The sequence below is a fragment of the Sipha flava genome, unplaced genomic scaffold, assembly GCF_003268045.1.
Source record: "Sipha flava isolate LNK unplaced genomic scaffold, YSA_version1 39_pilon_pilon, whole genome shotgun sequence".
In the NCBI taxonomy this organism is placed as follows: domain Eukaryota; kingdom Metazoa; phylum Arthropoda; class Insecta; order Hemiptera; family Aphididae; genus Sipha; species Sipha flava.
The window spans coordinates 2,028,168-2,045,901 of record NW_020273107.1 but is presented as its reverse complement, the minus strand read 5'-3'; the positions used below and the strand labels follow the sequence as shown (position 1 = coordinate 2,045,901).

The window sequence follows — 17,734 nt, the reverse complement described above, 5'->3', positions numbered from 1 at the left end:
AATACATTTAATACCTTACAGAGATATTTTTCTTATTATATGAGTTTATCATATTTTTAATGAAATTTAATAACCAATGTCAACTATTCTCTTTCGAGTGCCAGTCATATTTATTAATTTAACTTATTTATATCGATTTCAATCATTCTCTTTGTGCAACACATAAAATATTTTTATCAATCAACGATAAAATATTAAAACAATATTAACACAACAATTAAAACCAATTACAATTTTAAACTTTAAGTAAATAAATCAAACGAGCAGAACAAAATAATATTCTTATAACATAATTCGTTATTGTTATTGTTGAATTGTAATGGTAATATACTGAATGTTCTTAAAAAATAAAAAATAAATAAAAAAAAATATAATTCGTAGTGAGTTATTGAACTCATAAAAAAAAAAAAAAAAAACAATTGAAAAATGAGATATAATCTTGTCAAAAAACATATTTTTGTTTGTATAATGGCCATATAATTTATAAAATGTCATTATAAATTGTATTGATTAGTTAGCATGCAACAGTGTTTACTATATAAACATTTAAGTAAAATACAATAATTTTCATAAAAAAATATGTAATTCTTTAAAGAATAATACTTGGGAATAAGTTTTTTCAAATGATTTTACGTTTTATTAAATATATACAAAAATATAGTTTATTAAAAAACTGTACTTTCTACTTTCTTGTCTTCATTATTTGACGCAGTTTCATTTACGTTTGTTATATTGCGTCCTCGATACACAACACTAAAATAAGCTAATAACAATGTGTCAACGCCCATAATACTAGCATATAGCAGGTATTCGTATGTCTAAATAAAAAGATAAAATAATGATTAATTAACATAGAACGTTGTGTTATAATTTATAGCACCAATTATTACTTGGTTTTTAATAGATAACGCTGATATTATAACAACTATCAAATTTCCAATCGCCGTAGTTAGTAAGCCGAATGCGGATATAAATGATTTGATATCATCTGGAGCCTAAGAATTAAACGATCAAATAACATTAAATTTTTTTTACAATTAAAATATAATATTTGAGATATATTTAAATATATATACATATATGTATATAATATATCTTATATTCGTAAAAAACGAATACATAATTTTTAAAACAATGCAAAAGTGATGTAAAATATGTAATTAACCTCCGTAAACGAAAATTCAGAACTAGTGACCACAAAAATTACATCAGCGATGATCATACACAAATATTGTGGTAGTTGCCAAAGTATATGAATGTAATTGCCTTCATCCGTGGTGAACAATTTCATGTCCTGTAGAAACTCTTTAACGTATTTACAAATGTATTAACTAGATCAAATATTATATAATAATTTTGTTATATACTACCGTTTTATCACCATTCCGTTGTAAAGTCAACGTATATAATGTAGCCGGCATTAAATTGATGGACGTGAGAATTGTATTACCGTCGCTGATTAAATTATACCTTAAATTATATCAATGCTATCATATTAAATGTATGTCTATACGAAACCAATTTTCTTTGTAATAGTACATAAAAACATACACATACCTTCCAGCCACCACTGAATTAAAATCCATTTCTCGAAACGAAGAAAGGGAGTATGAGTTAATCGAGTTAGTGTCATCGTCTACACTGATTAATGAAACATTGTCACGGTCATAATCAAATGAGTGATCGGTCAAAATTCTGAAAAATTAATTATTTTCAGCTAAAATGTGTCACGCACAGTGACGTAAATTGATTCAATAACCTCAAGCTTGGGTTTCCATATTTGTCTTTCATTAAATTGTCATAATTGCCAATGCGATTTAATGATATCGTGTATGGACTTGAGCTGCTCAAGTAGTAGGATACTTCCTAAATTAAACTTAAATATGTATGTCTGATAACGTAAAAATAAAAATAAAATTTAAAAAAACGGATGGGTAAAAGTGTGAAGTATATGGTAGGTGTTAAATAGAAAAAAATAAAATAAATGGGATGTTAGTAGATTGCAAGGTAGATAACATTTCGATAATATATATTGTAAACTGTATAGCTTATAGTTCTGATAATAATAAATAAACGTGACTGTCATTAAAAAAAAAAATACATTAAAGTAACGCATTTACTTTTTCATTAATGACTGTCAAAGCAGTATTCAATTCAAAATCACTGGGGACCAATGTGCACGCTGGATCGAAATGAAATACGATTTCGACAACGTCTGCATCGGATATTAAAGTAGAGGTAACATTGACCAATCCAAGTGGGCGTATGTGGTCTACGCGAAGTGATGGTGAACGTACGTACACTTCGCAGTCGAATCCGTTATAAATATTGATACGTCCTTCTCCGTGTGGTACGATAGTACTTTTACCCTTACAGGAAATTAAAAAATATGATTTTACGATTTTCGAGGAGCAAAATAAATGTATTCAACGATCTTACGAAAATATTCATTTGAAGTAGAGCTGCGAAAAGGAACGCTACGATTGCTAAACAACCGCTCAGCGTGAGTTTTTGCAACGGTTTTCTGATGCCAATCTTCGCCAACAACGGGTATAGCATCATGTCGAACAGGAAGAGGAATAACAGCCCGAAAAGTGGAACTACGGCTTGCATCTGATCGGGTTTGATTGTCCAGTTCAGAAAGTTCAAACGGCCGTTCATCAGCATGGCTTGCAACGTCCACCGCGAACCCTAAGCGAAGAAGATTTCGTCAACGCGTGTCCAAACGCTTACTCAGAACCAGGGATTATTCTAAAGATTTTTATCAGATACGCAGTTTGTTTAAATAAACCTATTAAAATAGAAATATGATCTCAAAATATACTGCCAAATTATAGTAAAAAATGATGAAATTTGTAGCTTTTAAGTGAAGTAATTTAAAAGGCATAAAAAAATGCACATTCATGTTCAAAGTATTTTTTTTTAATAAATGTCCATTTTACTTTGTTCATAAATTGTAATGTATAAAACAACACTAAACAACATTCAATTGAAAATGAATTATGCAAAAGTTTATTATCAAGTGCGCATCTTACTCAAATACGCAAAATAAGCCCAACTGCGGTTTAGAATAAGCTCTACTCAGAACATTATCTACGACGATGAAGTGAATATTTTTATTCGTACTTGCCTGTTGTTCGTATAGCGCCCAAAACACCGGATACCCTATGAACACGGTAATCGCGTTTAAAGCGGCCCTCGTGTCCGATATCTCGTCCTCGGTGTACGCGGTCTTAGCATGATCGAGCCAGTGGGTGTGGTGACAAGATGAAGTCGATTTCAATTTCGTTTTTAATGCGTACTTGAATGAACGATGGAAAAGTGTTAGGGGAATTTTTTTTGTTTTTTTTTTTTTCATTTCCAATACAAGCCACCGAGAATAATATAAACGTTGACACTTACAAACAAGCAACCAAACGTTCTGACAATAACGTTATGTCCCGGCTTCTTCTTCACGTACATATTTTTTCCGGCAAAGAATACCGCTGTATAACCGCAATCGTTCAACTCGTTAATTTAAATATTCTCAGGCATTCCTGAATTTCGGGTGCCGTTTAATATAGCATTACCTATGGCGGTGAACATCAGGACGGCTGGTACTCCGAACGCCAAAGGAAAGCACGAGTTCCTTCCAAAACAGTGTACGCTGTGTCTTAGCTCGGGCGTTAAGAACGACGATATTAAAGCGCCGACATTAATGGCGATCATGAAATGCGTAACGTAGTGCTGAAATTGAGTTTGTTGTTGGGGCAATTGAAACTGATCACCGCCGAAGGCGAGAACGCATGGTTTTATTCCGCCTGTTCCGACGCATATTAGAAACAATCCGAGGAGAGCAATAATTCTATAACATCGTAAAATCGTTAATTTATCATCAAGTGCGCATTCATATCGGTATGACGTTTTTCCTCGAAAGATAGATTCCAGCGCCACCGAAACCGTTTCATTTATTATTGCGTATCGGGATGTTTTCTCTTGTTTAAAACGTTCAAATTGTTTCAATATTCGAAGCCATAAGAGGACGTGATACACAAAAGTGTGTCCCAGGTATAACACTCCACAAATTGGCGACGATATGGGTTATAGTACAGGCGTGCGTACAAGTGTATGCGAGACGTGCGATTATATTTAGACGTATAATTATCATTTATTTACAATTTTTGGCACAAAAACCATATTTTGTGGGACAAAACTCTACAGTGTAAATTCAAACTAGATGTTCCTTTTTGTTTTAAAAAATAGTAAACATTATATACGATGTAGCGACGTTTATAATTTGTTGATAATGTTTTCAATCATTTTTTACAGCTTAACAAAAAAATTTACAAATGTTAGCATATAAATAACTTTATATTCATTTTTATTAGCGTAAAAATACTAACGATGCATTACAGATAAAGTTATCTTTAAAATAAAATAATTAAAAAAAATGGAGCCTCTACTATAAATATACACCGAATAATATTTGTAATGCGTAAAACGTAGTTTTATGCTTAAATTACTAATGTATCACGTCCTCTTGAAATTTATTTTCATCCAATAGCCTCCGAAGACCTTATCAGGACTTCTGATTTTTTTTTTTAGGTCAGTGGCGTATTTGAGGGAAGGGATTAGGTAATAGGGGCATTTGCCCTCTCAGAGGTTTTTTTTTACTGTTTTGCGGAAACTGTGGTTATAAGTTAAAATTACATTACTATGATTATTCCCCTATAATGCGTTCACACCAAAAATGGTACCCAATTTTGTAATTATAATAAAAGCTACTTCTAATAATGATACCACTTTCTTATAATTTTATAACTTTGTTATAATCATAGGCAACATAAAAATAAATCTATAGTTATAAACAATAATACATTTTCTTTGCTAATAGTTTATTTTTATTATAATTTATAGTTTAATGTTGATTTTGTTTGAGTATGAGTTTCGTATTGATTAAAATATTTTATGTTTTTAGAATAGTGAACGTTTTGATGTTCATTTGTCAAAATTAAATATACAGATTTTGATTTTTGCCCTCACCCCCTGAACAATTATTTCAAATACGCCACTGGTTGAACTTCTTGTTTTGCCATTGCGTTCAATTAAAGCATTTGATGAATCTATATTTTATTTACATTTTATTTTTTTTATTTTATTTTTTATTTTAAGCGAACCGAAATATTACATCCTAATCACTCTTAGGCCGGATTTTTACTTTACAATCCTTAGTATTTACGGAACTGGTATCAAATTATAATTAAATATTTTAGAAATATATACGCTCTTTAGTGTACGTATAATAATAGTTAACAAACTTTTGAACATCAAGAGTAAACATATCTGCCATTGAAGCACCAGTGAGTACAACATTTCCCACAGCATACACCATTGATAGTCGCACAATTGTTCTAAACAAATGGTGCAATTAGAAAACAAAATAATTATAATAAGCCTTATAGATTTATTTGAATATTTAAAAAGCACTTGAATTTTCCCCAATATGAGTCTGCAATAATCGCACCTAGCAATGGCATGAAATATGCTAGAAATACGAAACTGTGATATATGATCGTCGAATCATCTCCGTTGAACTTCAAAACAGTCGTTAAGTATAGCATTAAAACGGCTAAAAGTTAATTGTCCCACAGATCGATGAAATTAGTATTAATAATTTTTAATTCGTTATCGAGATTGTTGACTTACTTCTTAATCCATAATAGTTGAACCGTTCGCAAAATTCATTGAGTACAATGAACCAAACAGACTTTGGATACTTCTAAAACATAAATTATAAAATATTCAGAAAAATGTTACACTTAATAATTAACGACAACAATTATTGTTATCGTTAAGTTTAGATTCGTTCACATTTAAAACCCGGAACACATAATAATTAAATTTAATTTTGTAAGCGTAATAATGGGTTTTTTTTTTATAAATAATGTAGTAATTATGTTATTTTTGTCATTTAACTATTTGAAAACGGTGTGGCGTTGCGTTCTCGCCAATTGTCAACTCGATGACATTGGAGTTGATAACACTGTGTCAGTCGCTGTGAGTTTTCGAATGGGTGATTTGAGAATTTTCGGCGACTCACGCTAGTACGCTGGAAGTTTAAAAGTTGCCATTTTTAAAATCTATTTAACTATTGAAATCAAGTGTTCGACTAACGGCCGTAGACGGGTAAGGGTTATTTATGTTGCATGATAAATGCGGTCCGACAAATTGACGACCATTCTTAATTAATTTCACTTCATATAATATGTTTATATTTTTCACATAAAATATTTTTTCGTTATTATTTTATAATAAATGAATAATAATACTCGTATTATTATTCTTATAATTGCACAAGATTTTATATTTATAATTTAAATTTATGAAATATTGAAATAAGTCCCTTATTTTCGTACTGATTTTTAAATCGGACACTCTCTACAATAAGGCTCATTCATGTTATGGTAAAACTACATAAAGCATAACGAATCGTAGCCCTTGACCAGTTCGAGAGAGACGTTAGATTATATTGCAAAAAATCACTATTTTCGTAACGCTGAGATTCTTAACGATACAAAACAGTTAATTAGTTGCTTATTGTCTTTGATTTGTTGTGTCTACTAATATGCCAATTATGTATTCATGTTTGAAAAAAATATGGTTATATGTTATACTTTTTATTATAGACTTGAAATAATAACAATTTTATTGTTAGAGTTTCTCTAATTTAAGAATATAATAATTCATCAATTTTAATATTTTATAATTTTAAATATTTCTTCCTATCAGCTACTAATTTGTTATTAACCGATAACTATCCTGTGATATTGCAAGTCTAATAAATTATAATATTATTATTTACTACTCAAGTATTATTATATCTCATTTTTGAGAGTTATTTTACATATATATATATAAATATATTTTATAACTCGACATTACATTATAATTAGGGCTGGGATTTCGATGCACTTTGCATTGTTTTTCAAAGCTTACTGTGCAATGCTCGTCTTGTCACAAATTTGTTTTATGTACATTTGAATGAGAATAAGAAAGTTTATTTTGCATTTTTTTTGCATTTTTGGCATTTTTTGGCATTATTTACTTTTTAGGTCATTTTCTTAATTTTTTAGGGCATTTTAGAATTTTTGGAGCATTTTTTGAGTTTTTGGAAACCAAGTGCATGAATTTGAAATTTTATTTTAAGATTTTTGCACCAACATGGTTTTTAAATAAATATAACAGATTATAAGTAGGTACTTGTAATTCGTATTATATTATCGATTTGTCACCATTATCGGACAATAACCTCTACCTGCATTTCCTGTTAAATAATCTTAAATCGGTAAAATCGACGTCTGATGATATCGTTCGACGTTCAGTACGAGTTTTGTCGTGGTTAACACCGTTTTATTACTCAGGTTAATTTTTTTTTGGTAATTTAATATAAAAATGCCAAAAGTAAAATGTTCGACAACGAGTCGACTGCGTGCGTTTGTACAAGAATTTAGACATAATATTTTTTCAACCGACGGATTGGTGTTATTCTGTAAAATATGCAACGTAAAAGTTACTGCTGAAAAAACGATTTGCCGTACAACATTTGTCAAGAGATAAACACATCAATGGAGTAGAACGGAATAAATTACAAAACGAAAAAAATAATACACAAAGTTTTATTACAGACGTACCAAACAGGTCGGAATATTTTTTAGATTTAACTCGTACATTTTTGTCATGTAATATTCCGTTAAATAAACTCGAAAATCCTGCGTTTTCTAAATTTTTGGAAAAATATACCAATAAACAAACGCCTGATCGCTCCACATTACGAAAAAATTACGTCAGTATATGTTACGATGAAACTATACAGATGATTAGGTCATACGTAGAAAATAAAAAATTATGGATTTCTATCGATGAAACGACGGACGCTAATGGTCGTTATGTTGCCAATGTTATAATAGGTACATTAGAAGTAGGTAACATAGGTAAAATGTTTTTATTAAATTCAGAAGTATTAGAAAAAACCAATCACAGTACAATTGCCAAAGTTTTGGATAAGTCTTTATCAATATTATGGCCAAAAGGAATAATACACGATAATGTCCTTTTATTTTTAAGTGACGCTGCTCTGTACATGGTAAAAGCAGCCACATCGATTCAAACTTATTATTCGAAAATGATACATGTTACATGCTTGGCGCACGCCTTGCATAGAGTTGCCGAAGAAATAAGAATACATTTTCCAAATGTTGACGAATTGATAAATAACTACAAGAACTTACTGGCAGACAACAGAATATCATTTTTATTTGAAAATCTGAAACAAGCTCTCGTGGTTCAGTGTAACAGTTCAGAATGTACGGTTAAATAAATATACGATCTAAACGTATTAAATAATTTATAAAAATATTTTTTGTTCAGATTGAACGAAGTCCATGTCTATGAGATTAAGTCTATGTGTACAACTTTTTTTTTAGATTTATACTAAAACTATGTATTTAGAGTTTACACTTATAATAGATTTTTATAATACATTTTTTAAAACTTTTTATTGTAATTTATACTAAAATTATTAAAAATAAAAAAAATTTTAGTTCATAAAAGCATTTTTTAAGGGCATTTTTCGGTTTTTTTAGAGCATTATTTAGAGTTTTTAGGTCATAAAAGCATTTTTTTTAGGACATTTTTCGGGGTTTTTTAGGGCATTAAAATCCCAGCCCTAATTATAATCAATAATAGTTTAACAATATTTTCATATAATTTCAAATTAAACTATTTAAATTTTAAAAGAGTTCAATTTGAAAACTTAAAAGTTATTTTAACTTAACCAAAAATAAAATAATTTAGATTTTAAAAATATTTTATTTTTTGTTAAATTATACAAGTCGAATCGAAACTTAGTTTACATTGCCAACACAACACAACTTTTATACGAATGAATAATCTGTATAATATATGGATCAGTAGACATTATTATATTATGATATTATTTATAAATTTATTATGAAAGGCACTTGCCCCCCCCCCTTGCCCCCTATAATTACGCCACTGATTATCAATGAATTTGAATAAAAATTTATAAAGTTTAAAAACTAAGTATTTACATGGTTTTGACACTAAAAATATTTCTAAGTATTGAGACGGCAATAAAATATATTTATTAGAAATTAGTCTGAAATTTAGATGAGAATAATTGAAGTAATAAAAATGATCTAATTATGCTTGATTTATGTTAAAAAAATATGTTCTAAGATAAATGATTCGCATATATACATACCATGTTAAAGCCGACATGAATTTATTCATCTTGTATAATATCAAAAAGAGTGATTGTAACTGGTACTCCAAAGTGAGCTATATGCAGCTATAGCAGCTTAAAATATTAAATAAATGAGAGGCCCGTGAATATTCAATAAAATAATCATAGTAAATTATATTGTCAACTAATTATAGTATAAATGATGATGCAATTAAAGATAAAGTCTTATAAAACAATAACAACTTAACTGGACGTATTTTAAACATATGTTTGCGTTTATTCGTAAAATAGTGTTCAAATCGTTTAGAATAATGTTTAAATATGTAATTTATTGGTTAGAAGTCTGTGAACTTAAATAGATGTGTAGAAGTTATAGAACCGTAAAATTATGTTTAGGACCATAGATGCAAAATTTTTTATTTGTTAATAACTATTCATAAAAATTAAAGTTGTCGTTCATAAGAAAAGTTCAATATTTAAATACAATACATAACTAAATAACTATTGATAAAATCAGTAAACATTTACATTTTTTTATTATGGTATTTATACTTATTAACTAAATAATAGATATAGTTTGATGAAATAAAAAATACAAAATAATAAATAAAATTAATTAAAATCTGACCATTTTAAAAAGCTTGTAGTATAAAAAAAAAAGTTTATTAATTTTATGATTCTATAGGCTATAGTAACGTATCCAAATTACATTGCACTCACCATTATTTTTTTAGGATTAGTTCTTGCACTTATACTGGATTTTAAAACAAATCAAACTATCTTATCGCACATATGCTTTAAATAACTACCGAATAGCTATGCTGTTTGGTATTGAATGCGCGTATGAACAAGACAAGATATTTTAACCTTGTTCATACCATACTTGTTACATACGTGTAATTTTCATTCATAAAGCGGAATTGTGTAATTAAAATATTTTATTTTTTGATTGAAAGATAACAATATGCTGCATCATGTTCAATAACTATTAGTGAAATATTTTCATTTTGTATTTTTAATTATTAAAGTAAAACCTACATCTTATTGATATTCATAATGAAACACAACAATTTCTTTAAAGTTAAAGGACTTTAGGATCTTAACAGAATAATTTACTTATACTTGTAAGCTACTAGAAATTATCTTTCCTCTAACCACCGCACACCAATCTGTGATCTCTAATACTATCAAACAACGATGCATGAAACTATTTTTCTTGGTTACGGGAAGTTATGTCGCTTGAATTATTTTTCAAGGCTATTTTTGGCGGTTACAGTAAATTTATCATGTGTATCCAAATCATTAAAATCTGTAGACACCTACCAACAAACGTCATTTTTTTTAATATGCCAGAATATTTTTATAAAATTCTGTAAGTATAAATCTGCCTACTAATAAATAATTTGTATTTCCTGATACATTTTAGTTGTAGTATAATTGCCACTCTATTCATTATTCAATCACATTCATTAAAAAAAAATCAGGTCTTCTTAACCTTTTTATTAAATCAAAGCTATCATTTTACCTTTTTTTTATATCAGTATAAGTTATAATGTATTTATTAAAATGTTTATCGTTATCAGGATCTCCAACGAGTATTTTTGAAGACTGTAAGTACATCTGATGCCGCTTTGTCTATGTTTTTTGTGTATTGAGAACCACGTATCTATAAGTTACATCTAACCAGTAGCATAGAACCTTATTTCCATGTGCCGTGGCCTAAAATGAATACGGCACTACTTCATTTTTCGTTTCATAACTATAGTTAATCAGCAGAAAAATTATTTTCACTTTTATTTGTTACTACATATTGTAGTACTTAACACAACCATTTGAACACATTGCAAGCACTTAGTAAGGTAAATTTCCAATACAGCATTATTATGAATCATTCCATAATTATCATCGACCAGACAATCCTCATTAAAATTAACACACTAAAATGTTATAGTTCAATAGCGTAATCTATAACAATTATTATTAATTATTATTGATTATATCTTATTTTATATTATTTTTTCATCATATTATATTGTCGGATCTAGGGGGGGGGGGTACTGGAAGCAAGTATCACCACTGTTGGAAACAAATAAAGTATATTCAGAACAAAATAATAGCTAATAAAAATAAATGTAGACGGTTTTAATACAATATTGTCACATTATTTTTTTTGGAGGGGAGTCCAAAACTTCTTAAGAATCTACATACGACGATGATCAGCTATATTACACCAATTATTCTATGAAATGCCTGATCCTAATTAGATGTTTGATCCAACCTTGTCATATTATCTAAATCTTCTTATACCTCCTAATCAATTATGATTCAGCATAATTAACATAAAATTGTAGGTATGTTGTAAAATTTGTATAATTATGTACAAGGCTCGGCATTAACGAGTTAAAAGTTAAAATTAAGTTAAAATGTTAAGTTAATTTTAATTAAGTTAATGAACTCTGTACTATTTTTACAAATTAACTTTTAACTTAATAAGTTACTTTTTTTTAAGATTAACGTGTTAACTTTAAGTTAATTTTATTTAAAAGTAGGTAAATTAAGATAATTTTAGTGTAGAAAATAATGTAATTTATTAAATGAGGTTTTTAATATATTTATAATTTACTATTTTAATATGAATTTCCTGTAGACGAAAATAATATGAAAAATAAACTTTAATAGTCATTATATGGGTTATATTTTATTATTATATTTTTATAACATTGTTATTGTATAAACACTATAAACCTATGTAAATCTTAAGAATATTCTGTGAAAATAATAAATACCACGAGAGCGAGTGACGATGAGAGATTAATCACAAAACAACTGTGGTAAAATTTCCAATTTAATTTCATTATTCAACTAGCATGTGTTCAGTTCACATCTCGTTAGAATTTATAATATATTGTTATTACTTTATTAGCTTATTATATTTCTGTGAAAGTTTATTATTTTTGATTTTTAGTTTTTTGATAGCTAGTTAATACTTTTATGTATTATTTTAAATTTCCCCAGAAATTTTCTTGAGCGTAAAAAAACCAATTTATGTGTGCAATTTTTTTTTTGCAAATTACAAAATTTTTACTTTAAACTAAGTTAACTTTTAACTTGACGAATTAACGAAAAAATATAAGTAACTTTTAATTTAATTTATCTTTTTTATTTTAAAATAACTTAACTTGACGAGTTAAAAAAAAATCGTTAACTTGTCCAGCCCTGATTATGTAGAATTTTCATAAAATGTGACACATTTAAATATATTAATGCTAAAAAAAATGTTTACAATTAATACAAATCATAAATTGATCGACAGATAAACGTTTTAAAAATTATTAAATCTTAAAGAGAAAGAAATAGTGATAATACGATATAAATTAATTTGTAATATGTATTACATTGCCATATAGTGTTATAGCTCATGATACTAATGGTTGTAAATATATTTACACACGTGGTGATTTATGTAGGTAATGTAAGATTAAAATTTGATAAATATTAGAAATTATGGATTTTTATGCGTTTTTGCTATTATTAATGTTCATTATGTTATTTTGTAAATTTAAAATAGTGTTAATTTATTTTAACGCTTAATGAAAATAACATTTTTTTAAAATTAATTTTAGTTTTAAAGGGACCAGGTCCAATTACCTTAATTAAATAATTATGACAATCGTTCCTAAATAATAATATACAAACATTAAATTACAATAAAATTAATTATATAAATATTAATAATGAAATGACCGTACATTTTAATTGTTTACATTAGTTATCAGTATTACAATTATTACAACTTTAAAATTACAACTATATATATTCGAATAAATTAAAATAAACGAAACAAGAGAAAAACAAATAATTGACCAAGAAAATTGTTATGAGTAATTTTGTATATAAAATATAACTGAAAAATAAATTACATTAAAATCAAATCAAGAATCAATAATTTTCAAAAAATTAAATTGTAAGTTTTAAGTGAATCAAAGTTTGGTGATAAATAAATTGATTTTTAGTTAATTTAAAATTTTCATAATTATAATTGGAGAGTATTACTTGCATAGTTAGTAATTTTGTTTGAAGATAAAATGTATTTTTAGACCAAGTATTATCAGTAGAAGTTAGGAAGGTAAAACGAATTATGAACTCCAGACAGTTAATTTTTCTTGAGAAAAATGTGTACAAAAAGTATAAGTTTAATTACAAATATCGCTATTTAAGTGCTACATGGTTAAGTGGAGAATACAAAGAATATGTTAACATAACAACCAAAAAGTTCAAAAAAATTACCAAGGTCCTTAATAAATCCAACGTAGTGTTTCATCATTGAAATTTTAAATACATTTTGTGACTATTCGAGTTCCAGAAAATTACATTATCTGGTGCTTATTAGTATTAAGAGTAACGTTATTGTTAGTACACCATTCATATCTAAATCATATTAAATTAAATCAGCTTCAACGTGATTACTAACTGAATGGAATATGTTTATATTATCAGCCAAAATTAATTTACTAGTTTACTTACAATAAAACTTAAATATCAACTTGATATACATGAAAAACAAACCAAAGAGAATCTTATAAAATTACTCTATATTCGATTTTAAAATAATTCAAGTTTAAGTTTTGACTAAAGTTGAGTGTTACGCCGTAACGAATCTTTGTTTTTATAATCATTTTAAGACAGGATAAATACAATGAATCCCAGGTTTATGGATTCTGAATTACATCATCACACATCCGACTGTACAGTAATTATTCGAATTATTCATATCTCTCCTCCATAGTTTACACATTTATGTCGTTATACCTATACATACATAAATCAAGCAGGGTATGAAACGTGTACGTTGTTGACGTCATTTCAAAATTTACTTTTACGTAATAAAATTTGCTCGTTAAGTAACTAAAAGTAATTAAATTTTTTAACTTTTTAAATCTTGGATAAGTGTGTACATGATTACCAATGTATTCTAACGAATGAGGTTTATGTAGACGAAAATCCCTTTCATTCGGGAAAAATTTAGCTCACTAAGTTGTTTGTTGTTTTTTTTTGTAAAACGACCTCGAGAAAAGCCGTCAAATTTTTTTATTCTCTACACCATTCTTTGTGATCTATTATACTTACGTACGTTGTACTAGGCTAAACTTTTTGGCATAAGATATATATATAAAAAAAAAAAAAAAAAACCCAAAGTAATTATAAGACTGATTAGAGATGCTGACGTGGTTTGCGGTTACTCAGGGCAACAACTTTTGGATACCGTGTATCTCGACTACGGACCAACTTCTAAGACCACTGACGATTGAACGTTATTAATATATTTTATTTAGTTGAAAAAAAAAATGGTCGTGCGCTGAAAATGTGCGCAGACACAGTATAATAATTAATATTTATAGTCCTGGTGCGGGATTGCAAGGACTCGTCTATCTCGTAAAATTTATATTTATCAAATAAGTAACACATGATGTTTATGGCCTTAAATTATAAAATATTGTTATTAAGTATTTACGAGTACACCCGAATATTGGATTATGAACAATGGCCTGAATGACAGGTAGATTTGACACACAAAAACGTACTAGGATATCGTTAAATATGTGAACAATGTATAGGAGATATGTATAAATAAATTATATTATTTATAAATAAATACGTAAACCTAGTCTTAATCGCGAATTTTAGATTTTGTGGATTACCTGATGATGAATTTTTATTTCGAAATTAGTTGTACAGTATACAAATCGTAATACTCCAGACTACGTATTGATTCATTTTTCTATATATACTATTTACTTATGTATACATTCATTTTTACGAAATGTATTTTAGATATACGTGTTTGATTATTTAAAATATTTGGAGGTTGATATTTATTTTTATAATGTGTTTTATATGGGGAAAATTAATAATTTTAAAATAACCTAAAAATTCTATATTATTGTCATATTAATCACTAGTTTTACAAATCGTATTTTGAATCGTCCTTTTATAAATTTCCCAATAGTTATTTTAATCTTAATCTAAACGTCAAAAAGTAGGAAATTTGCAGTACACCAGTTTTTGATAAAACCGATTTTTTTTCGTTGAGACTCAAAAAATAACTAACGGAATTCAGATTTATACACTTCTAATTCTCTATTAAAATATTCAGTGCATGTATATATGAATATGCTATTAAATATGGATTTTCAGTGTTTTCTATAAGAATCACTGAACTGTCATGTTTACTAACAGCACATTATTCGCTCATGTATTATTTAAGCATGCGATAAGTATGAATAAAAAATAAAAATTTAAGAAATAAAATGTTTTGTTTTAACAATCATAGTAATACGTTGTTTGTACGCATTTTTCAATTTTATATGTTGAACATTTTCAAGAAATAATGCGTTTTCTGGTCTAAAATAGCAAATTATCTCCCGGGAGAAATTGAATAATTTAGCTTGTAATATCATAAATGTACGAACCTATTTTAAAAATAAGATATGTAGCCAATTTATTTTTTTATTAAAATTAAAGTACCAAGAAACTATTAATAAAATCTTAGTTTTATACCGATTTTTTTTTTTTTTTTTAACAACGATTTTTATTATTCTTTATACATACTTATAATTAATAATATTTATAATCAATGGTTTTCCTATAACTTTAATTTTGCTAAACTAAATTTCCTTAATGTAAAAATGTAAATGGTACCTCCTTAACATTTAAATTTAATTTTTATGTTTAACAATTTTTTATCAGACAAAACTGGTGTCAAATATTACACATCATCAATGCTCCAGATAAGAACTTTTATATTCGTCAATTACGTACTTGAAAAATTATTAATTTGTTTTTCGAATAATGATTGCATGCAGACGGTTGTGAGTGAGCCGACGGTGGTACATTACATGGTTCTACGCAACTACTGCGAATGCACCTTAAAGGGTCTCAAAAATACTTTTGCACTAGTCATCAAAATTGTAGGCACAGTGATGTACAAAAATAAAGCAAATGTTAGTCGAGGAGCCATTTCGCGGTAAATTTGGTCACGAGTTTCTTCGCTATAATGCAATAGGATTATTTTGCACACACATTTTTCACGATCAAACAACGCTTTTACTTCAAATAGTCGCACAACGGCTTAGTGATCGAATAAGTTTCACTTTGGTATAACATATTGCGTCGAAATCGATAAATATTTAAAAACACTGCCAACTGGTAGTTCTGGTGGCCTGGAAACGGAACGGACCGAACACGTTGGGCGGCCGGGAAAAATGTTCGAACCCTATTAGCAACGAGGACGATATCCACACGGTCTGAATTGAAGCACTTTCGTTCAAAAACGACGGAAAGGAGTGCAGACGAAATTCAAAGCCGATTTTGCCGGAGCAACGGGCCCAGGCGACGGCCGAATGAAAAAGAGTCCTTCCGTCGTGCGATCGTTATACATAAATCCGATCCAGACCAAGAAATAGAACAAAAAACATTGTTGTCGATAAAATGTGACAAAATGTTTATGGTAAAGTTATCCATAAAAATTATAAAAATATTAGTCCAAACTAATAACCAAACAATTATGAGTTCAAAGGATTTGAAAAAACAAAAAATGTTGCGATTTTATTATTTCTTATTCAGTTGGAATTTTATTAAGTTGTATATCTGATGATTTCGAAACTGGTCTTACATTACAAAATGTAATGATACTCCAGACTAAACTTTTATTTATTTATTAATATTCAAATAAAGTATGCTATTAATTTGTAATAACATGATATTATGTTTTTTTATTCCCTTAACTATTATAAAATTTGACTTTGTTCCTAAAGCTACAACTTACAATACATACATTCTATTTGTATATTTACGACTATACCCCCACCATCTCGTGAATGATTTCTCAATCCTTTCCTGTCTGATACGGACATAATATTATTCAACATTATAAAACCAGAAATAGATTAGAAAATTAGCATATTTTTATGAAAATATACTCAGTTTATTATTGGTATATCACTCATGAATGTTCTAATAATAAGAAAAATTAAAATGAAATATTTTAACATTAAATTTTATATTATAATATATTATACTTTTAATTTCTTACAAGCCATTATTTTTACTGAAATTTAAATTTAAACTAATTAAATACATATTTTTTATTTAACATTATAGGATCGATCTTACTTTTTGTAAGAAGAACATGATCAATACTATCAAGTTTAACTAAAGGAAAGAAAAGAGATCATAGTGTTATAAGTGATGTATTCAATGAAAATTAGCCACATAAAATACACTATAACATAATTCTTATATTCAGGTTGCCCACACCAGTTTTAGCATTGTATAAAAATACTAGTATGTATGGGAAATAAATATGTATTACTTACTTCGCCAAATATTTTAGACATTGTATGTCCGGGCACTGTATTACAAAGACTGATTTATCCAGTTAGATAATATCATGCACCACTCAGTCACTCAATGTTATTTTTCAATAACGTA

The 17,734-nt window shown here is 27.7% G+C and overlaps 1 protein-coding gene across 2 annotated transcripts; it reads right to left on the bottom strand.

The window, feature by feature from the left end:
• Nucleotides 1–477: 477 nt before the first annotated feature.
• On the bottom strand, nt 478–17,733 carry LOC112688485 (peptide transporter family 1-like). 2 transcript variants are annotated; one of them, XM_025561699.1, is made up of 15 exons: nt 17,620–17,733; nt 5,686–5,758; nt 5,467–5,608; nt 5,298–5,390; nt 3,570–3,844; nt 3,403–3,485; nt 3,131–3,301; nt 2,440–2,691; nt 2,121–2,369; nt 1,760–1,866; nt 1,558–1,695; nt 1,371–1,470; nt 1,166–1,294; nt 891–995; nt 478–818 (listed from the first exon to the last, which is right to left on the bottom strand). In XM_025561699.1, the coding sequence occupies exons 1-15, from the start codon at nt 17,638–17,640 to the stop codon at nt 666–668; spliced, it is 2,091 nt and encodes a 696-aa protein (XP_025417484.1). In that variant the 5' UTR covers nt 17,641–17,733; the 3' UTR covers nt 478–665. The 2 variants fall into 2 exon arrangements, with proteins under 2 accessions (XP_025417484.1, XP_025417485.1); XM_025561700.1 differs by lacking the exons at nt 478–818; nt 891–995 and having other exon boundaries at nt 1,201–1,305.
• Between the last annotated feature and the right edge of the window lies 1 nt (nt 17,734).

Coding starts and splice junctions, on each gene's coding strand:
- LOC112688485 (XM_025561699.1), bottom strand. CDS start 17,640: ATGTCTAAAATATTTGGCGAA. Junction 2,692..3,130: donor GGGCGCTATACGAACAACAG/GCAAGTACGAAT, acceptor TTCTTCGCTTAG/GGTTCGCGGTGGACGTTGCA. Junction 1,471..1,557: donor AATTCAGTGGTGGCTGGAAG/GTATGTGTATGT, acceptor ATATAATTTAAG/GTATAATTTAATCAGCGACG.